Source organism: Neovison vison, chromosome 12 (assembly GCF_020171115.1).
Source record: "Neovison vison isolate M4711 chromosome 12, ASM_NN_V1, whole genome shotgun sequence".
Taxonomy (NCBI): Eukaryota; Metazoa; Chordata; class Mammalia; order Carnivora; family Mustelidae; genus Neogale; species Neogale vison.
The window spans coordinates 3124175-3146324 of NC_058102.1; the positions used below are offsets into that span (position 1 = coordinate 3124175).

Consider the following 22150-nt stretch of genomic DNA (forward strand, 5'->3'; position numbering starts at 1 on the left):
CTCTCCCAGCACCTTGGCTCCGTCCCTGCCTTCCGAGGCCTTCCTCCGGCCTTGGGAGCCCCCCTGGCCCACTCCCTTCCCCTGCAGGGGCTCAGACTGGATTTGGCCCTTCCTGGCTGGCCAGCTCAGGTCATTCTCTGGGGCTTGGTGACCAGACTGGAGGGGTCTGAATTTGAATTCCAGCACCTGCCCCGTGCCCCCTCCCCTCGCCATGTGCCATGTGCTCTGAGCCTCGGTTTACCACGTGTCCAGCAGAGCAGAAGGGCCCCCTCCACCTGCGGAGAGTCCCGGGAGCCCCAGTGTGGCAGTGTGGCCAGGAGGCCACGTGGCCCAGCAGGCTCAGGGCCAGCAGGGGCCGCATGCTCCCAGGGCTGCAGCAGCTGTGTGCACACGCGTGCCCATGCTCGGGCCTGTTGCCATCTGACCATCTGCTACCCCAGAACGCTTGCTGGACCCTTGCTTGCTGGGCCACTGTGCAGGAAGGGAGGTGGGCACCTGTCTCCAGTGAGGCAGCGACTGTGTTCGGCCACTAGAGGCCAGTGCAGCCCGAGGGGGCCAGGGGCCTGAGGGGGCCTGCCAGGACCAGCTCAGTGCACCTGGGGAGCAGGGTGCGGCCAAGGTCCCTTGTTGCCTCCAACCCCAGGGTCCTCTGAGGTGCCACCACTGCCTGGGGCATGAGTCCTGTGCCCACCACCCTGTGCTCACAGTACTGCTAGTTAGCCCAGAGACTGGGACTGTGGGGCCTGCCCAACTAGCTTCCAGAGCCTTCCTGGAGCTGAGGCCTGGCCAGGAGCAGGCAGGTGCAGATAAATAAGGTGCTGGCCTCTCAGAGAGCACCTGAGGGAGTCAAGCTTTCAGGAGGGAACTTCACCTAGGGGAAACCAAGGTGAAACCTTGGTTTTGGGCACCAAGGGCCCCAAACCCCAGTCCAAGGGCCTGGGAGCTTGAAAGAAACTGCAGCATTTCTATTTAGAAGGTTCTGGAAACTTGTAACCAGGACAACAATTTTATTTTTTGTCCTGATGATATCTGGGTCGTTCAGGGAAGCTCTAGTCCATGAAAGTTCTTGATGGGGTTCCAAATCCCCTTCACTCTCTTGCTTCTATCAACATCCTGATTCAGTCAAGGTCTCCTCTTTGTCTTCCCACCAGTCAAAGCCTACCAAAGGAGAGGGCCACTGGGGAGGGGGGTGGAGTCGGAGTAGGAAGAGGGGCCCAACCAACGATTTGCAGGAGATTTTCCCCTCTGAATTCCAAAAACAGGGTAAAGCGGGGCCCAGCCTGGACTTGCTTCTTGGCTTTCCTCACTGGGGTGTTTCTTTGACCCCTCATCATTTCAAGATTGGCTCAGAGATTTTTTTTTTTTTTTAAGATTGTATGCATTTATTTGACAGAGACACAGCGAGAGGGAACCTGAGCAGGGGGAGTGGGAGAGGGAGAAATAACTCCCCACTGAGCAGTGGGCGGATGCAGGGCTCAATCCCAGGATGCTGGGATCACGACCTGAGCCGACCTGAGCCGAAGACAGATGCTTAACTGGCTGAGCCACCCAGGTTCCCCTGGCTCAGAGATTTTTTGTGTAAGAAACGGATTCTGGAATTCATGTGGGTTCTGGTTTGAGCCCCTAGCAAAAAGTGTTTCGAGGGGCGCCTGGGTTGCTCAGTGGGTTAAAGCCTCTGCCTTCGGCTCGGGTCATGATCTCAGGGTCCTGGGATCGAGCCCCACATCGGGCTCTCTGCTCAGCGGGGAGCCTGCTTCCTCCTCTCTCTCTCTCTCTCTGCCTGCCTCTCTGCCTACTTGTAATCTGTCTGTCAAATAAATAAACAAATCTTAAAAAAAAAAAAAAGTGTTTCGAGATGCTTCTCAGAACAGGTATAACACTAGAGATCCACAGCTTCTACCTTAAGAAGAATTTTTTTTTAAAGCACTCACTTCCCGTGAAGCACCGCCTGGGCATGTGCAAACTATAGAGGTCAATTACATTCACTGCGCGCCTGACCCTGAGGGGGGCGGGGCTCCAGGCACAAGGAGGGGCACTAAATGGGCACACACTCCAGGCATGCGCACCACTGCTAACCTCCAAGCTCCTCCCACTCTGATGTGATCCCCCCCCCAGCCTCTGAAGGGCCCCAGAGTTAATGACTGGGCTGTTGGTCCGCAGATCGGGTGGGTACGTGGGGGAAGGGGGGAGAGTGCTTGGAGCTGCCCCCTAGGGGAAGGGCAGATGGCAAGGCACAGCCTCACGGGTGGTGCCAGACAGGCCACCAGACATGGGAGCCCCTTCCTGAAGCCTCAGGCACCTGCCTTCGCTGCCCACGGCTCGCCAGGGCCTCCGTTCACTTTCTGTGAACACAGAGTAGACTGGAGCAGGGGCTGTGCTCAGACAAGCACCCCCAACCCCCGACACTGGAAGAAAGTCACTGCCTCTGGCTCTCCATGAGCAGGGACACGGGCCTGCAGCCTTCAGCTCACATCTTCAGCCCTGAGCACCAAGGCAGGGAGGAAACAGTTGTGACCCATGACCTTGGGCTCAGTGACAAGGACACAGCAGTAGGAAAGGTTAGCCCCTGGTAGATCTGCACCCAAAGCAGGCCTGTGCCAGTCTCTTTATGCACTCCCCCCCCCCTTTTCTTCCCCCCTTTTAACGCAATCTCTACACCTAACTTAGGGCTTGAACTCACCACTCCGAGATCAAGAGTCGCATGCTCCACTGACTGACCAGCCAAGGGCCCCTGTGCGGCCTTAATGACCCTGCCGCCACGCTGGGAATCTAGACTACTCTTGTCTCCAGCATCTCCTCCAGACCAGGCCCTGGCGAAGGGCCCACAACTGCCTAGCGGCAGAACTGGAGAGTGACCCCTGCAAGGTGCTGGCCTTTTGAGAATGTGCCATCTGCTCACGCGTCCGGAGTCCCTGGATCAGGGTGGGAGCCGCCTTCGGTTGTCACCCCCATGCCCACCTTTTCACATTGGAGGACACAGGGCTGGGGCACAGAGGAAGTCCGCCATGTGCGGAGTTCAGTGTATGATCGCAAAGCCAACCTTCCACGACCCCTCGCGTCCCCCGCTCCCTGGCACTCCTCCTGACCTGGCTCAGGTCACCCCCTTGCAGTTCCCAAATCTTTCCCCTGTTGGTGTGCCTTCCTAAACACGCAGTCTGGGCCTGCTTTGGACCCGTAAGGGACCGGAACAGCAGTGTCTCCCGGCCTTTCCCGAGACACCAGGTTAGCGAGATCTGTCCGTGCGTCCCTCCCACTCCCGTCCCTGGGACCAGGAAGCGGCCCAGGAAGGGGCCCAGCCCAGTCCCGCTGTCACCTTGCAGCCCGCAGGTGTCTTATTCCAGGAAGGCATGCCCACACCCAGACTCCGTCACTGCATCTGAATTTTCAAAAACCAGCAAGCCCAGTGTAACAGAACCTTTTGTTTATGCAAACCCAGCCCAACCTGTTTCAAGTCCTGTTGAGAGAGGCACTCTGGGTTCTCTCCGGCCTGAGTCCCCCGACTCTCCCCGACCCTGGCCTGGAGCTTTCCACTGCAGAGCTCTGGCCTTGGGGGGCCTCCTTGCCCTCCCCACCCTCAAACTCCTGCCCTTTGATCCTCCCCAACCAAGAGGAAGGACAGACCCAGGATGTCCTGGACAGTCACACTTGAAGGATGAACTTTTCTCCTTCCTTCCCCTCCCTCCACATACTCCTTTCCGGGAAAGGGCTTGCCAGTGGAAACTCCCAGATTAAAAGATCCTAAAGCAAATCTACCTTTAAGGCTAATAACCACCTCTTTAAGTCTTGCTAATAGGAAGAAAATGCTCATATTTGGCTCTAGCCTAAAGACATTGTTAACTGGTAACTTTGAGCGATATTGTTTGTGTTGATTTTTTGCCGCCTCTCCCCACCCCCATCTGCACTCAGGTTGGAAATGCAGAGGCCGGAACCTCCCGTATCCAAAGGACCTGCTTGAAACATCTCTCACTGGACCGACCCGGTGGAGCCTTCTGGGACGGAGACTCCACGGACTGGAGAGGAGCGGGAGTGGAGTCCCTGCGCGCCGCGCTCTACTGCGGGGCCAGTGCATCTTCCCGCCCTAGGGTGGCATAGTCCTAAAGTCCCTGGGGAGATGAGTGTCAAGTCCTAACCCCGCCCTTTAAACCGTACTCCGCAGGAGGCGGGGGGGGGGGGTTCCACTTAGTTCTAAAGCCCCCATCTCCATCTGTTTCCCCGCAGAAGGCTGAGGTGCGGAGGTCAGTTCCAAAGCTCCCTCCCCCGGGCTCGTCCCCGCAGGCGACCGGGGCGGGGAGGCGGGAAAATGGGTGCTGCCACACTTCTAAATCGCCCGCAGGTGGCTCTCCGCTCCCGGCCGCGGCGCTTCAGGAGACAGGAGGTCCCCGGACGCGGACCGCGCGCGTCCACGAACGGTCGGGCTGGTCCCTCCAATGTCCCCACTCCAAATCCTAAATGTCAACGCAGGCTGTTTTCCTTTCCGTTTAAAAGCTGCGCTTTAAACTCGGTGGGACCCGGATCCGGTTAGTTGCCAATGGCATTTCCAAGTTTTGTCGGAGTGAAGCACTTTAGCCTCCCGCATTGTGCTGTGAATGTGTAACCTCCCTGCAGCCGCGGCCGCGGTCCCCGACCCCGGGCGGGCCATGCGGCCCCCTCGCGGGCACCTCGGCACCCGCCCTCTCCCCTCCCGGGCCCAACCTGCGCGGCGACCCGCGCGGCGCTCCCCGCGGATCAATTCTGCCCGCGTGGTGGCGGCGGTGGGGGTGGGGGTGCTTCGGGCCGCGCCCCGCCCGGGACCCGCAGAGCCACCGCCCCACCGGTAGCTGCCGCCGGGGGGCCCCCCTGCCCTGCCTTTCCCCGCCCGGCTCCCTAGGCCCCGCCCCCCGGGAAGGTCGGGTGGGGAGGCCGCGGGGGAGTGGGCCCGGCCTCCCCCGGCTGCGCCCCGGCGTCTCCATAGCGATCCTCCCGGCGCGCACCTCCGGGCCGGCTCCCCCCCCGGCTGAACAATGCGCGGCGGGGCCGGGGGCGGGGCCCAGCTGGGCCGGGGGCGGGGAGAGCGCGGGCCGAGGGGGCGCCGGCCGAGCGCACCGCCCAAGCAGCAGCCGGCCGCCGGGGTCTGAGCCGCGCGGTGCGGCCCCGCCGGCTCCGGGAGCGCCGCCCCCGCCCTGCCCCGGGCCCGCCCCGCTTCCCACGCCGCCCGGCGGAGCCCGCGCGGGAGCCACCTGGAGCCGCCGGCAGCCGCCGCCACGGCAGGTTGATGCGCAGCGCCCTCCCGGGACGCGCACAGGAGCCATCTTGAAACCAACTTCGCAAACTTTCGCAAAGTGTTCTCGAAGTGGAAGCTGCGGGGGAGCCCGGGAGCGCGGCCGCCGGGGCCCCCGGGGAGGCAGGGCGCGGGCCGCCCCGAGGGCCCGGCGCGGGGCGCGCAGGAGCCCTCCCCCGGCCGCGCCGGGTGGATGCGGAGCCGCGCCGGGTGCATGGATTGTGCTCGGGCGCCCGGCTCGGGCTCGGGCTCGGGCTCCGGGCCATGGCGCCGCCGCCGCCTCCCGTGCTGCCCGCGCTGCTGCTCTTGGCCGCGGCCGCCGCCCTACCCGCGCTGGGGCTGCGAGCGGCCGCCTGGGAGCTGCGCGTGCCCGGCGGCGCCCGCGCCTTCGCCCTGGGGCCGGACTGGACCTACGCGCTGGACGCCGCGCGCACGCCGCGGGCGCTGCGGGAACTGCTGGACGTGAGCCGAGACGGGCGGCTGGCGGGGCGGCGGCGCGGGCCGGGCGCGGGGCCCCGGGGCTGCGTGCGCCTGGGGGGCAGCCCGCTGCCGCTGCTCGTCCGCCTGGCGGCCCGCGGCGCCCCGACGGCCCTGAGCCTCCGCCTGAGGGTGCGCGCGCACGGCCCGGGTTGCGGCTCCTGGCTCCGGCGCCGACCGGCCACCGGCGCGGAGCTGCGGGCGCGGGCTGTGCTCACGGTGCCGGGGCCCGGCGCGGTGCTCTGCTTCCCGGCCCCCGGCGGCGGCGGCGGCAGTGGCGGGGCCACGCTGCACTCGGCGCTCTCGGCCCTGACCACCTTCCCCGCCTGTAGGTGCCCGCCGCTCCCCGGCCCCCGCTGCCCACGCCGATCCGTCTGCCTGTCGCCCGGGGGCTCGGCCCGCCTGCGCCTGCTGTGCGCTCTGCGGCGCGGTGCCGGCGCCATCCAGGTGGAGCTGGCGCTGGAGGCGGCCGCGGGGACGCCCTCCCCGGCGCTGTCGCTGTCTCTGTCGCCGCCGCCGACCCAGCCCCAGCCCCAGCCCGGGGCGGTGGCTGCTCGGCGGGCTCGGCGGGGCGCTGGCGGCAGCACGACCCCTCAGTTCCCGCTGCCTAGCTACCAAGTATCCGTGCCCGAGAACGAGCCGGCCGGCACCACTGTCATCGAGTTGCGCGCGCACGACCCGGACGAGGGTGAGGCGGGGCGCCTGAGCTACCAGATGGAGGCCCTGTTCGATGAACGCTCCAATGGCTACTTCCTCATCGACACCGCCACGGGTGCGGTGAGCACGGCACGCGCACTGGACCGCGAGACCAAGGACACGCATGTGCTCAAGGTGAGCGCCGTGGACCATGGCTCACCGCGACGCTCCGCCGCCACCTACCTCACCGTCACAGTCAGCGACACCAACGACCACAGTCCGGTCTTCGAGCAGTCCGAGTACCGTGAGCGCGTGCGTGAGAACCTCGAGGTGGGCTACGAGGTGCTGACCATCCGTGCCACCGACGGCGACGCGCCCTCCAACGCCAACATGCGCTACCGCCTGCTGGAGGGCGCGGGTGGCGTCTTTGAGATCGATGCGCGCTCGGGCGTGGTGCGCACCCGGGCGGCGGTGGACCGGGAGGAGGCGGCCGCCTACCAGTTGCTGGTGGAGGCCAACGACCAGGGCCGCAACCCAGGCCCGCTCAGCGCCACCGCCACTGTGCACATCGTGGTGGAGGACGAGAATGACAACTACCCCCAGTTCAGCGAGAAGCGCTATGTCGTGCAGGTGCCAGAGGACGTGGCCGTCAACACACCTGTGCTGCGTGTGCAGGCCACTGATCGGGACCAGGGGCAGAACGCGGCCATCCACTACAGCATCGTGAGCGGCAACCTGAAGGGGCAGTTCTACCTGCATTCCTTGAGCGGCAGCTTGGACGTCATCAACCCGCTGGACTTCGAGGCCATCCGGGAATATACGCTGCGCATCAAGGCGCAGGATGGGGGCCGGCCTCCGCTCATTAATTCCTCGGGGCTGGTCCTGGTGCAGGTGCTGGACGTGAACGACAACGCCCCCATCTTCGTGAGCAGCCCCTTCCAGGCGGCCGTGCTAGAGAACGTGCCCCTCGGCCACTCGGTGCTGCACATCCAGGCGGTGGACGCGGACGCAGGGGAGAACTCCCGCCTGCGCTATCGGCTGGTGGACACGGCCTCCACCTCCGTCGGGGGTGGCGGGCCTGCATCCCAGGACCCCGCGTCTCCCTCGGACTTCCCTTTCCAGATCCATAACAGCTCGGGCTGGATCACCGTGTGCGCGGAGCTGGACCGTGAGGCGGTGGAGCACTACAGCTTCGGGGTGGAGGCGGTGGACCACGGCTCGCCGCCCATGAGCTCCTCGGCCAGCGTGTCCATCACGGTGCTGGACGTGAATGACAACGACCCGGTATTCACGCAGCCGGTGTACGAGCTGCGTCTGAACGAGGACGCCGCCGTGGGGAGCAGCGTGCTGACCCTGCGGGCACGTGACCGGGACGCCAACAGTGTCATCACCTACCAGCTCACCGGCGGCAACACCCGCAACCGCTTTGCCCTCAGCAGCCAGAGCGGCGGCGGCCTCATCACCCTGGCGCTGCCGCTGGACTACAAGCAGGAGCGGCAGTACGTGCTGGCCGTGACCGCGTCCGATGGCACCCGCTCGCACACCGCTCAGGTCTTCATCAACGTCACTGACGCCAACACCCACCGGCCGGTCTTCCAGAGCTCCCACTACACCGTGAGTGTCCGTGAGGACCGGCCAGTAGGCACCTCCGTCGCTAGCATCAGCGCCACCGACGAGGACACCGGCGAGAACGCCCGCATCACCTACGTGCTGGAGGACCCCGTCCCGCAGTTCCGCATCGACCCGGACACGGGCACCATCTACACCATGACCGAGCTGGACTACGAGGACCAGGCCGCCTACACCCTGGCCATCACCGCCCGGGACAACGGCATCCCTCAGAAGTCCGACACCACCTCCCTGGAGATCCTCATCCTCGATGCTAATGACAACGCGCCCCGCTTCCTGCGGGATTTCTACCAGGGTTCCGTCTTCGAGGACGCGCCGCCATCCACCAGCGTCCTCCAGGTCTCCGCCACCGATCGGGACTCGGGCCCCAATGGCCGCCTGCTGTACACCTTCCAGGGCGGGGACGACGGGGACGGGGATTTCTACATCGAGCCCACGTCCGGCGTGATCCGCACCCAGCGCCGCCTGGACCGGGAGAATGTGGCGGTGTACCTCCTCCGGGCCCTGGCTGTGGACCGGGGGAGCCCTGTGCCCCTCAGTGCCTCAGTGGACATCCAGGTGAACGTCTTGGACATTAATGACAACCCCCCGGTGTTTGAGAGGGACGAGCTGGAGCTGTTTGTGGAGGAGAACAGCCCTGTGGGGTCTGTGGTGGCCAGGATTCGTGCCAATGACCCCGACGAAGGCCCCAACGCCCAGATCATGTATCAGATCGTGGAGGGCAACGTGCCCGAGGTCTTCCAGCTGGACCTGCTGAGCGGCGACCTGCGTGCCCTGGCCGAGCTGGACTTCGAGGTCCGGCGGGAGTACGTGCTGGTAGTGCAGGCCACCTCGGCCCCGCTGGTGAGCCGGGCCACCGTGCGCATCCGCCTCCTGGACCAAAACGACAACCCTCCGGTACTGCCCGACTTCCAGATCCTCTTCAACAACTACGTCACCAATAAGTCCAACAGCTTCCCCACGGGCGTGATTGGCCGCATCCCGGCGCACGACCCCGACCTCTCCGACAGCCTCAACTACACCTTCCTGCAGGGCAATGAGCTCCAGCTGCTGCTGCTGGACCCGGCCACCGGCGAGCTTCAGCTCAGCCGGGACCTGGACAACAACCGGCCGCTGGAGGCGCTCATGGAGGTGTCTGTTTCGGGTGAGTGGCCGCCCGGAGAGCCGCAGGGACCCGCCGGGGGCCTGCCCGACCAGCCGGGGCGCATCTGGGCAGCGCCCAGGCGGCTCTTCGGGGATCTGTGGGCTCCGGTTGGAGGATTGGTGCCACGAGCTGGGGGTGTGCTCCCCGCTCAGGCCAAGGGAGTGGGAGGGTACGGCACTGCTTCCCTCAGCACTTTTGCTGGGAGCAGGCTCGGGCTGCCTCACGTTCAGGAGCGGGGCTTTTTTTTTTTTTTTTGGTGCTTTCCTCCATGGGCTGTGTCTCCCGATTGTGCTATGAAAAGTTGGTCTGCAGGGCTATCTGAGTTGTCTGGTTTGCTTGGTACTGTTCTGTGGTCAGCCCTCCGCCTGTCTGGAAAGATCAAAGGTCACCGCCTGCCTGGTGTGCTGCATGGAAATTGCTGGACGGTTCCCTGAGTCACCCTGTAATCGGGCGGCAGTTGGTTCCCGTGATGTCTCTTTTCTGTCTCCTGCAGATAATAACAATCCCGCTTATGTGTGCTCGTCTGTCTGGGAGCGCTTTGAAAAGCATAGCCTCGTTTGATCTTGGCTTCTGCTCCTGGACACGGGCTTGTAATTTGGGTCTTACTGAGAGGCCTGCCCAGAGTGGTGGTGGAGGAGCCCAGTGTGGGTTCCCCGGTGTGGGAACCCAGCGGGCCCGCTCGGGGCTGGAGGTGCGCCGACGGGCAAGGTGGTCTCGGCTCCGGCAGCCTAATGCCCGGCAGCAAAGAGCGCGCCCCATGCCGCCGACCCCCGAGTGCCAAGCGGGGCCCCCAGGGCCGGGTGGAGGGGACAGATGGAGGGTGTGGGAATTGGGAGACACAGCGGCTCCTTAAGGGGGCCCGCCTGTGGGCAGGGTCGGCTGGTGCAGACAGGTGCCCTTAATGACGAGACCAAACTATTACCAAGAAAGGCTTGGACCGTGGGTTGTTTGAGTCAACGTTTCGGCTGACTTACTTGAACAATAAATGATTTCAACACAGTGTCACCGCGGGAGCCCTGTGAGAATTAAAAAGGAAATTCTTTGATCTGTTTTGTTTTCACCTTTGGTTATCAGGCGTTATATGCCAAGGGTTGGGTGGCAACAGGTCCCGGTTCCAGTTGTTTGCTTCTGAGATCCGGAGCTCCGGGTCCAGTTCTGCAGTGGTGCGACCATTCGCCAAGGCTTTCGGCGGCACAGTCTCTCCGCAGGTGCTTATTGTAGGTTTTGTGGGGTCGTGTACATGCGCAGGGGATACGGAAGAGGCCCTTAGGGGGAAGTTGTTACCGGGCTTATGGGTATTCCGAGCAATGACCTGATACCAAAAATTGTTTCCTTCCCAAATCCCCACTTGGGTTTGCCTGCTTTTTGATCCTTCTACTGCTCTGCGTGCTGGGTACGACGCAGTGGGAAACAGCCGGTGCGGAAACGATCTGCAACACCCTGGGGTTTTGCAAGGGGACACAGGGGGCCTTAGTGGAACAGTGCGTGTGGAAGCAAGGATGTTGTGTGCGTCTGAGGCGTCAGGAATGTGGGCCCCCCGTGGCAGCCGGATAACAAGGCTTAGGATGGATTTCATCTTTCCAGAGGGGAGTTACTGAGAGCTGGCTTGCCTACCTGGAGGGCCGCCGGTTGGGACCACAGTTGAAGGTGGGCTGGGATCCATGCCATGTGGGGGACTGTCTCAGTGGTCTCGGTGACCCAGGGCCGACATAATGCTTCTGCCCCTCGGGCACTGGGCCTTCTGGGGGGTTCCCCCAGGAATAGGTGGTTCCCTTTCGCTGGGTTCTGATCCGACAGCGGGTGGCTTTATAAACCCTTGCACTTAACACGGACACGCACCCTTCCGGGAACTGGGAGGTGCGCGGTGTTAGGATCCTTGCCTGCGAGAAAATTCTGGAGGAATGCGTTGCTGGGCTGACCATTCCAGCACCAAATCCTCGCTCAGTGCCGAGTCTCTGCTGAGGCTTGAGGGGGGGGACACTGGGGTGTGCTGTGACCCTCACCCCTTGACTGCTGCTGAGTGCCTGGGCAAAGCCAATGGCTGGAAACTCTTAAAATCTGTGATTCCAGACGGCAGAGCGTGGGGTAGAAACAAAACAGAGCCCTGAACCGGGGTGGATTCTTAGGTTTTGTAAAGGAACAATGGAGAAAGCTGTTGTGGGGGACTCACACCCTGTTTTCATTGAAGTGTTATTGGCTTTTTGGGATTTACAGCCGTGCCCTAAAGCCTCTGATGCCTTATTACCGCCCTCCCCCTCGAGGTGCTGGATGGAGCAGTTCTGTGGGCGCCAGGCCAGCAGGTCCCCAGCAGAGGAGGCTGCTGGGAAGGTGCACAAGGGGGAGGGCCTGAAATGGCCAGGCAGGGGGGAGGGGTGTGCAGGGGGGAGGACTGTGCAGAGGGGAGAGCCCCGCAGGAGGGGAGAGTGTGCAGTGGGGAGGGCTGTGCAGGGGGTAGGGCCTGTAGGGGGAGGGTTGTGGGGGGGTTGGGGGACAGGAGGAAATGGCTCCAGGAGAGAGCAGCTTGGGGGGACCCAGGGACCAGGAGGGCCTTTCCTTTTGCCAGACCAGGGGTGTCGTTTAGCGGGAATGTTTTAGTAGATGATACTGATGGTTTCACACAGACGCCCGAGGTCAGAACACTGTTTGAAAATGTTTTTTTTTTGTTTTTTTTTTTAAAGATTTTATTTTATTTATTTGAGAGAGAGAGACAGTGAGAGAGAGAATGAGCGAGGAGAAGGTCAGAGAGCGAAGCAGACTCCCCATGGAGCTGGGAGCCTGATGTGGGACTCGATCCCAGGACTCCAGGATCATGCCCTGAGCCGGAGGCAGTCGTCCAACCAACTGCGCCACCCAGGCGTCCCTGAAAATGTTTTTGAATTAAAAAATAGGCACGTTCGAATAACGGCCAGTGTTTGGAGGACAGCCAGCCCCACAAAATGCTCATTCTCTAGTGATGGTTTTTGAATGAGGTTTAAAATTCTGTGGTTGGGACCTTTTTATGGCTGTTGTATGAAAGCCGTGTTCGCATTTTTCAAAGCAGTGTGGCCGCCAGCCCTGTGGGACCTTCACGCACGGCAGGCTTCCCTCAACTCTTTCTGGATGTCAGGCCTTCATCCCATCGGCATTTTCAATCCAGCCGCAACGTGCGTGTGCCCGTGGGGCTGGGGCCGGACACTGTGCGCAGCAGAGCGTGGCACTTGGTGGGAAACGGTCCTGCGTCTGTGGGTGTTGCTGGCCCGTGGATGCGGGAATGTTGGCGTGTGTGGGGTTAGAATGACCCGTGTCGCTGGGACACGCCAGAAGATGAGGCAACGCGGTGAAGTGAGATCGGGCAACCTCGGGGTGCCTGGGGGGCGCCATCGGCTGAGTGCCAGACCCTTGATCTTGGCTCAGGTCTTGCTCTCGGGGTCTTCAGACGGAGCCCCGCGTCGGGCTCTGTGCTGGGCCTGGAGCCTGCCTCAGAGATCGGCTGCGGTTTGCCTGTGTGGGGAGTACGTGACCTAGGGTGGCCTCGACCTGGTGGAGCTTTCGAGCGCATCTGCCTCCTTAAATACAGCGTGGCGAGGGGACTTGTCCATGGGCGGTGCAGAGCCAGAGTGGAGGGCGGGCCCCTGTCCCGGCAGCGCAAGGGTGCCTGGTGTCAGGCTCTTCCGGGATCTCGTGGGGAGCTGAAGCCGTTGTGGCTGCGGAGCTGGATTCTTCGGGGACACCCAGTGCCCCGGGATCGGTGCTTCTCACAGCAGGTGGCCATCGCAGGGCCTTCCGAAGCTCTGGGGACAGTCACTTGCTAGCTTATGTTCAGAAACACCGGCTCCGAGCCAAGAGCGTGTTTATCCTTTCACTGAGCACCTACTGTGTGCCAGGTGCGGCCCTGCTCTCCCGGACGCCGGTGGGGGACGGAGGATTGGAAGAACACAGAGGAACATAGAACTGAGATCGTGGGGAGGGAGATGCGGGGTGGGGGAGGCGGCGCGGGGACCCGTAGTCTTGCACACGAAGCACCTTCCCAGCAGGGGAGCGTGTGTGGCGGGAACCCCCCCCTCCATGCGGAGGGCCGACTCCGGAGGGTTTGGGGCCGATCCGGGAGATTTGGGGAAGAACCAGGTGTGTCTGAGCTGCACATGGGGAGGTGGCTCTAGGCGATGAGCTGGGAGGCGTGGGGGTGGCCGAGGAGCGTGGGGGGACAAGGCGGGGCCTGCGCGGTTAGACGGTGAGATGTGGGGCGGGGATGGGCTTGAGCGGCCTGTGTGCTCTGCATCGGGGCCTCCCCGGGCACTGCCTGTCTGCGCAGGGCGTGGTCCTGCCAGGAGCACGCCAGGGCCCCTGAAGCTTGACAGCAGCTGCTTGCAAGGGCAGCGCTGGGGTTTGAACCCATGGCTCCCAAGCCATGGTCTCTCAGGCTCTGCTTTCCAGAGAAAATGGGCTCTAGGAGCACGAGGATGAGGTCAGGGAGGAAGGCTCCCTGAGCCGGTGTCCTTGCAGGGGGGTCTGGCCTTGGAGGCAAGACCAGGAGACCACGTGCGGCTGGGGAACCTTTGATCTTTGTCACTGCGATGGCTAGACACGCAGGTCTGGGCAGAGGCCAGCTGGAGTCCTGGCCGGAGGCGGTCAGCATGGCCTCAGCAGTGACAGAGAGGGCTGTTGTGACGGGGTGGGCAGTGACCAGTCTGCAGGGGTGTGAGGGCATTAGGGCAGGGGATGTGTGTGACAGGAACGGGACCGTGGTGTAGCCTTGAGGAGCCGTGGCCGGAGTGGCCTGTGGGCAGGGGTGGATCAGCCTCGCAGCTGGGGCAGGAGCAACCACACACAAGGGAAAAGCTGGGGGGTCGGGGCTCTGGGGGCTGAGGGTCCCACCGTGGGTCACCCGTGGGGCAGAAATGTGGCTTGAATTAACCAAAAGGAGGTCCTTGGTGGCGTCACGGGAGCCAGAGTAGCGGGGGGCTGGGCAGTCCCTCCAAGGAGCAGGGGACAGGCTTGCAGGGGTGAGGGAGCCAGGCTGAGGGCAGGGGTGTGGCTGTGGGGACGTGGAGCAAGCAGTGACCTGGCTGGGTTGAGGGCGGGAGGACTAGGCCAGTCGGCGCCACCACCACCACGCTGGCCGCCCCGTCCCTCTGCCTGCGCGGACGTTCACCCGGTGTGATTCCGGGGGCACCGGGAGTGAGGGGGGCACCGCGATGGCAGCGCAGTATCTGTCGGGGCCACGTCGAGTGTAGACAGGGCTGCCCGGGAGGGTCGGTTCTACTCCTCTTTGACTCATAGGACCTGTGATGGGGGAGTAGGGGGCCACGGCCACGGGGCTCCTGGACTGCTGAGGGCCAGGGCAGCCCATCCCAGCACTGGCCACCTGGCGACAGGAAGCCTCCTGGTGGTCCCAGCTACCAGCTAGAGCGACAGGGAGACTGTTTACACGTGTGCAGAGCGACAGGCAGTGAGCCCCTTGGGAGGAGGGCGGGGGGTACACAGACCCTGTATGATGTCGACCGGCATTGGCAGTTTGCCGGCGACACCCAAGCTCCGTCCAGGGCCGGGTACCCCCTTTGGACAGCCCTCTCGGGGCCGGGCGGACACACACACCTGCTCCCGGCGACGCCCGAGAGCAGAAACCTGCGTGGGCCCCGGGGTGGTAGGATGGGGGCTGCCTGGGCCTGGCAGCCGCCGAGGCCCCAAGAAGTGTGTTGTGTGGCTCGGGGCCACGAGCCTCCTCCCTGCCGGCACTCGGATGCAAACAGAGCCAGATTTTATCGTGTGGGGCAGAGCATGTGGAAAATCTTCCCGAACTGGCATGACTCTTCTCCGCTCACAGCCTAGGGGGTCATAGTTTTCTGGTGTTTCTTCTTGTCCTGTAACCTGAACGCGCAGGTTCGTACGAAAGCCGGAGGGCTCCTGGATCCCGAGGGGTGGAGTAAATGTCCCCCCGCTTTCTGTGGGTTGGTTTTGGGAGGGTCACGGGGGCGACCTGCGGATGTGTGGCAGGATTGGGGTCCCAGGTTGTCAGGGTCGGGGACCTGGCCTGGAGTTTGTGGGGGATGACAGGGGCCCCCTCTGCTTTTCCCCTGTGAGTAGGTGGTCCACAGTGGCTGTGGGTCTTACGGACCGAGCCCCAGGGGCCTGGGAGAGGGTCCCCCTGCAGAGACTGCGGCGGCTCGTCTGCCCCCCACTCTGGGCACTGGGGGGAGGCTGACGCAGAAGACAGGATGCAAAGTGATCCCTCCCACCACTTTGGGTCCCTCTGTGCCTTGTTGGGGGCTTGGCTCCGGGGGAACGTTCTACAGCTATGGCTGATTCTCACGACTTTGCTTCAGGTAAGGACTTGCGGATGCCTTGGAAATCCGTTCCCCTTTTTGGGTGTGAACATTCCAGAGCTGGGGAAAGCCCGTCACCAGCCCTTTATCGTTCTGTCACTCCAGTGAGCGCCTCCTGACATCCTGGAGATGGGCCACGATTCTTTCTTAAACATGCACACATGTGCACCTGTGCTCACACACGCATGGACACACACATGTGCACAGACTTCAGCACACGCACACACAAGCATGCTCACGTGTGTGCACACATGGACACAAGCACACACGCGCACACAGACATATACACGTGCAAATGCACCGGCACAGGCACATGCATGCATAAACGCACACGTATGCACAGACACAGGTACACACAAATACACACATGTGCACACAGAGACACACATGCAAAAACACGTATGCACACGCATGGGCCGGGGACCATACATGAACAAATACACAGAAACACAAATACATACATGTACGCACGCACGCACACAATACACACACGTATGCACACACGCACACAAATACACACACGTACACACACAGTTTGACCACTTTGGAGGCAGACTGTGTCGCATAAGCTTTCCTTCCAGCCACCCCAACCCGACACACCGTGTCGACATCTGCAGCCGCGGTGGGGTCCTGTCGGCCGGTCTGGTGATCCCTCGGGGCTGGTGACACGGTGCCAAGCTTGTGGGTGTCCCGTGGACCGTGGGCCTCCCGTGAAAGGGGTTGTGTTAGCCTTTAGCTTCCAGGGTCAGCCACTGGGTACTGAGGCATCAAGCGTGCGGAGTGTGGCCGGTCCCTCACAGTGGCTGTTGGGACAGACTCCGTGGCTACTTTTGCACAGCTGTGTCCGTGGCGCGCCCTCCGCGAAGGTAAGCAGTGAGCGAGCCCCAGGCTGGTGTCCTTTCTGCATTGATCTTGTGGGACGGGATAGTCCCTCCACCTTCCAGGTGGGAAGCGGATGGGGAAGGACACACAGCCTGCTTTGTCATGTGGAAGTGTTAGAGGGGACACGGCCGAGCCCCAGTCCCCCCCCCCCCCCCCCCCGCCAAGGCAGGGCAGGGCGGCACCTCCACCCCTCTGATCTTCCCATCTGCCCGCCTCCGTCTCTCCCCTGGGGCTTTGAGGTCAGGGGGTCAGTTTCTGATCTCTGCACACCTGGAAGGAGACTGGCATCAGAGCCGGGATGATACCCCAAGAGGTGGTCGTCTGAGAGCCTGTCGCCCCACTGCCTGGGTTTGCGTGCCCCCTCCCCAGGCTCTGCCTTGTGCCCTGGCTGCAAACCTGAGGGTGCCCATTTCACAGGCAAAGGTACTGAGGCTGCAGAGCTCCTGGCGGTAGGTCCAAGTCTGGAACCACGAGTGGCCCCACTGTCGGCCAGAGGCTAAGCCCTGCCACGAGGAGCTGTTGTGACAGCAGCCCTGGGGACCCAGAACAGGAGGGCTGTGGGTCACGTGTGTGTCACGCCTGATTCCATGGGAGCACTACGGTGAGCAGGGGTGCAGCTGCCGCACAGTGAGGGAGCGGGGGTCCTGGCGGCTGTCCCTGAGTCTTTATGGGCCTCCTATGGGCAGAGCTGTGTCACGGGAAACTGGAGTGCAGGACCTGCGTGCATCAGGTGCGGGAAGGGACCTGAACCAGTGCTGTGGTCAGGGTCAGAGGCAGCAGGGAGGTGGACAGCATTGTGGAGCTCACGTGGAACTGACGTGCCCTTGGGGGCCCTCCGGCTTCCAGAGCAGATTCTCCTGGCCAGGGACCGACCAACCTTCCTTCCTTCCTTCCCTTCTTTTCTTCCTTTCCTCCCTTCCTTCTTTCTCTCCTCCCTCCCTCCCTTCCTTCTCTCCCTCCTTCCCTCTTTCCCTCTCTCCATCAGTCAAGATTTTTCCTTCTTTTTCAATAGTCTGTTTTCACTTCCAGTTCTGGGTTTGTGTTTTGTTTTTTTTTGTCTGTTTTGTTTTGTTTTTTTGGATTTAAAAACTGTCTCATCGAAGTGACACTTGGTTAGGGTAAACTTGGAGCGGCTTGTTCAAACAAAGTCATGTGCCGTGTTAGCATTGGGAGATAAGAACGCTCTCCTGGGGCAACAAGCTTTCATCAGGGAGTTGACGGGTGAGCGACTGTGGTCACAGAGTGAGATTGTTCCACTGCTGGGCAGCACCGCTTTGGAGACGGCCACCTCAGCCGTGGTCTCCGCAGCCGTCCCTCGCTGCGCTCTGACGCATCCCGGGTGGGACAGAGCGTGGGGTTTCCCTGGCAGTGAAGCCCGATGGCCCCCTGAGCGCTGATGGCCAACGCTGGTCAAGTCAACCCCCTCTGGGCCTCACGGTCTCCCCTCGAATGAGGCGGTGGGACAGTCATGGTCCAGGACCCCCGTCCTGACTCCAGCCCTGGAATCGCGCTGCGGGTGAGGGACCGGAAGAGCAGAAACCCAGCCTGAGGGTCTGGCTGTGTCTCGGGAAGCCTGTTTGTCGCTGTGAACATCGCAGGTGCCGAGAAATGACCTCGTTGAAAAGCTGTCATGAAGTGTTCGCGAATCACGTTTCTCGTAAGGGATTGATGTTCCGAATACGTAGAGAACTTCCGCAGCTCAACCACAGACGGGAGAGACAGACGACCCGAAACGGGACGTGCGCTCCGCGACGGACGCTCTAGAGGGGCTTCGCGTCACTCATCGTCCGGGTCGCGCAAACCAGAACCGTAGCGAGCTGCCGCGCCCCACCTGCAGGCCGGCTGTTCTAGAAACAAACACAGAGCAGAAAGTAAGGCAGGGCTACGTCGGGGAGAAAGGGGGCCCTAGTGCTTTTTTGAGTGAAAATTGGTGCAGCCGCTGTGGAGAACCGTGTGGCGGCTCCTCGTAGGGTTAACCTGGAATCCTGGTGGGGTCCAGGAATCCCGCTTGCGCACATCGATGCAGAAGTAAAAGCAGGACCTCGACCGGGTTCCGGCATCCGTAGGCTCGCGGCGGCCGGCTCACGATCCTCAGAAGGTGGAGGCTGCCGGGGTCCACGGGCAGACGGATGGGTGAGCGGAAGCAGTGGGTTCTCGGTCAGCTTTGAAGGGGAGGAGGGGGGACCCGTGCTACGGCGCGGAGGAGGAGTGAGGCCCCAGTGCTCCGCGACATGAGCCAGACACCGGAGGACCCCTGCTGGAGGCAACGGGGAAGACCCTGGGGTAGCGGCGTTCCTGGACGCCCGAAGCAGGGTGGTGGTCGCCAGGGTGGGGGAGCGGCGGGGGCCGGGCGCCCACCGGGGACCGGGTTTCAGTTCTGCAAGGTGAGGAGTCCCGAAGACCCATGGGCTGACGTGGCACAGCTGCGTGGACGTACTTAATGGGCTAAACTCTGTGCTGAAACATTGTAAAGCGTTAAATTTTGTATTTTACCACCCAAAAAAGCTGATAAAACCCAATGTTCTGACCACTCAGGGGCTGGACGTGTGGGAGCAGGTGCCCCTGCCTGTGGTTTTAGGTGTTTTGTTTCCCCCGGGAGCTGAACAGCCCCACCCGGCCCCTTTGGTCCTGTCCTGGGCCCTCATTCTCCACCAGAGTCCTGACCCTGTCCACAGCCAAAGGGGCGGGGGCTTTAGGACGATTTCTGTGTCTGAACATGTGTGACATCTCTCTGGTGCTTGACCGTGTGTTAGGAGCTGCAGGATAAGCCAAACCTTTAAAAGCCCTGGGAGAGAGGAAGGCCCTCGGGGCGTCGGGTGCCGAGGGGACCCTAGTGCCCTGCAGCCCAGTGAGGGGGAGGCTGGGGCCTGGGGACCCGGGCCGGACCCCACTGCCTGGGCAGAAGAGGGGTGCGAGGGTGTGGGCCCAAAGGCCGTCATCCTTGCTTGTGGGGGCTTCTGGCCTTGCCGCAGGCCACGCCTCCTCCCCGGGATGGGTCTTGGGTTCAGTACCACTTGTCTGAGCACAAGTCTGGGCATTTGTTGGCATTTGAACATGTTTAAGCAACTGGGCAACTGGGTTTGGTCTTTCCCTGTTTCATTTTTTTAAGATTTTATTTAATTATTTGCTAGAGAGAGACAGCGAGAGAGGGAACACAAGCATGGGGAGGGGCAGAGGGAGAAGCAGGCTTCCTCCTGGGCAGGGAGCCCTGCGCGGGGCTCCATCCCAGGACCCCGGGGTCATGACCTGAGCCCAAGGCAGATGCTTAAACCCACTGAGCCCCCCAGGCGCCCCTCTCTTTGATTTTTATCAAGGGTGCGATTTGCCCCATTAAAGTATATATTTCTGTAGGCATTTGGTGCATTACAGTGATCTGCTACCCCGCCTCTACCTGCTAAAGCCCTTCTGTCACCCCCAGAAGAGACCCCAGGCCCATCCCGGTCGCTCCTTGTGCCCCTGCCCCAGCCCCGGGGAGAAGCAGCAGGCGTGCCCGGCCTCCGTGGATGGCTGGGCGGCAGCTTCTGTACCCCGTGCGGGCTCTCGTGTCTGGCTGCTTTCATGGAGCGCCTTCCTGGGGGTTTGCCCGCCTGGTGGCCTGTGTCCGTGCCCCAGGCCTCTTCATGTCGGCTCTCTCGGGCCACCACGGCCACCAGACTGCCATGGGCGAGTGACTTCTGTCACCATATGCACTAGCGCAACCTCGGAAGACTGGAATATTCCATGGGAGCACCCGACGCAGGGTCAGCTCCAAGGGTGACGCCCTGAGGCGTGAGGGGGACACTCACCAGGGTCCCAAGCGTGCGTTCCCTCTGTCTGGGACTTACAGCTCCCGGGAGTTCCACCGTCTTCTGCGGCTTGGCCCTGTCTTCAGGAGTCGCCAGAGCCACTCCCTGAGAGGGTGCCAGGTGTGGGGTCACCAGCGGAGGCACCTGGGTCAGGACAGGTGGCAGACCTCGCCCGAGGGCCCGGGTCTTACAGGGTGCGGGGTCGCTGACTTCTGCGTGAGCGGGGTTGGGGAGACCCTGAGGATGGGGACGGTCGGGAGACTTCTCAGGGAGGTCAGGAGCCCGCAGGGTCCTGGGTGGGTCCCAGTGAAGGGTGGGGGCAGGGAGCTGAGTGTCGGTGAACAGCCCCGGTTAGGGGCTTGGAAGCTGCAGGTTCTGGGGCGGGAGGGGAGGCTTCTCAGGACGGACCGAGCTCGTGGTGCAGCCGAGCTACTCCCAGGCCTCGGGACTGGGCTGCAAGGTGGTGGGGTCCAGGGTCAGCCAAAGCTCTGTCCTCCAGGTCAGAGGGAGGGGTGAGGGCAGCATCTTGGGATTGCTTTTGGCTCTGCTGTGTGAGGTCCCTGCTGGGCACATCGTCTCCATCTTGCGTCTGTCCGGGGCTTGTGCGCAGAGAGGATCCGAATTCTGGATTTGTAGCCCTGCAGCACGTGAAACGTGTAGTACTGGCCCCTCTCTGTGCCCCCTGGAAGGTCCTGCTTCCCTTCAGATCCTCGTGGGCCACCTCCTGGGTTTCGCGCGGGCTTCCTGGGAAGCCAGAGTAGCCGTGAGCGGGTGCAGGGGAGGTTCGGCGAGGGGCCGGGCCGGGTCCCTCAAGGCGACGGGCTTCCTGTGTCGGCTCCTGGGGCTGTGACACGGCTCCACAGACCAGCAACTCAAGACAACAGAAATGTATTCGCTTACGGCTCGGGAGGCGGGAAATCTGGAATCAAGGTGTCGGCTGGGCAGCCTTTGGAGCAAAGGGGCTGGGAGGCTTCTTCCTGCCTCTTCCAGTTCCCGGTGGCCCCAGGATCCTTGGCTTGCCCCGGCTCACCCCGGCTGTGCTTCCGTTGTCCCGTGGCCTTCTTCCTGCGTGTCACCCGTGTGCCTTCTCTCGTGGTAAGGACACCAGTCCTACTGAGTTGAGGACCCACCGTACTCCTCTCAGACCCCATCTCAATTTCCCTCTCTTTTTTTTAAGTAGGCTCCATGCCCCGCGCGGAGCCCAGTGTGGAGCCCAGTGCGGGGCCTAAACTGAGATCAAGAGTCAGAGGCTTAACTGACCGAGCCCCCTGGGCACCCCCTTAATTTATATTTTTATTACATCTGCAAAGGCCCTGTTTCCAAATCGGGTCACACTCACAGGAACTGGGGTTAGGACTTCAGCGTCTGTTTTTGGGGGACACGGTTCAGCCCCTTCCAGCACCTGCCCTCATGTTCAGGCACGCAGCTCTGGTGTCGTGTTCCGTGGGATGACGGAGCTCTCCTTTGCTGGTGGGACCCCCGAGTTGGCCGCCGGAGTGGTCTCCCTGATTGTGATGCCACGGGACCCATTGAGATCCTGCCCCTTTGTCCTCCTCTCCCCTCGGGCTCCTCCCGTGAGACCGAACAGCGCAGGGGTTAAGGCTCCCGATCCCCGCGTCACTTGGGGGAGGAGGGCACGTGCTCCCGGGCATCATGTGGGAAGGAGCAGGCGTGACGTGTGTGGACCAGTGAACAGGGGCCCAGGGGGGTGGGGCGGGTGGGCGCGGTCCGAGACTACGCCCGGCCTTCGTCCTCTGCCTCGGTGCCACGTGACACAGCTGTGGGCGGCGCCTGTCCAATGCAGCTGTCCGTCCTGAGTGTGGAAAATTCTCTGATGTGGAATTCAATGTTCCACAAACCTTCAAAGAGGAAAGAATGGAAAAATATGAACGTTTATTGTTCTGAGCGGTTTCCCGTGCATCCGGCACGTGGCCGTCGGGGGTCAGGGGTGTGCGCATGTGTGTGTGCAGCGCAGGAAGCTGAGCGATGAGTTCGAGCGCCTTGGCCGGGATGCCTCACGGGACCGCAGATGTGCCCG

At 62.4% G+C, this 22150-nt stretch overlaps 1 protein-coding gene across 1 annotated transcript in view; it reads left to right on the plus strand.

Annotated features, from left to right (window-relative positions):
- Positions 1 to 5393: 5393 nt before the first annotated feature.
- CELSR1 (cadherin EGF LAG seven-pass G-type receptor 1) overlaps positions 5394 to 22150 on the plus strand; it is a 130185-nt gene continuing 113428 nt past the window's right edge. Inside the window, exon 1 of the mRNA XM_044228065.1 lies at positions 5394 to 9143. Coding sequence (XP_044084000.1) covers positions 5522 to 9143 — 3622 coding nt within the window. The 5' untranslated portion in view covers positions 5394 to 5521. The remainder of the gene's footprint in view (positions 9144 to 22150) is intronic.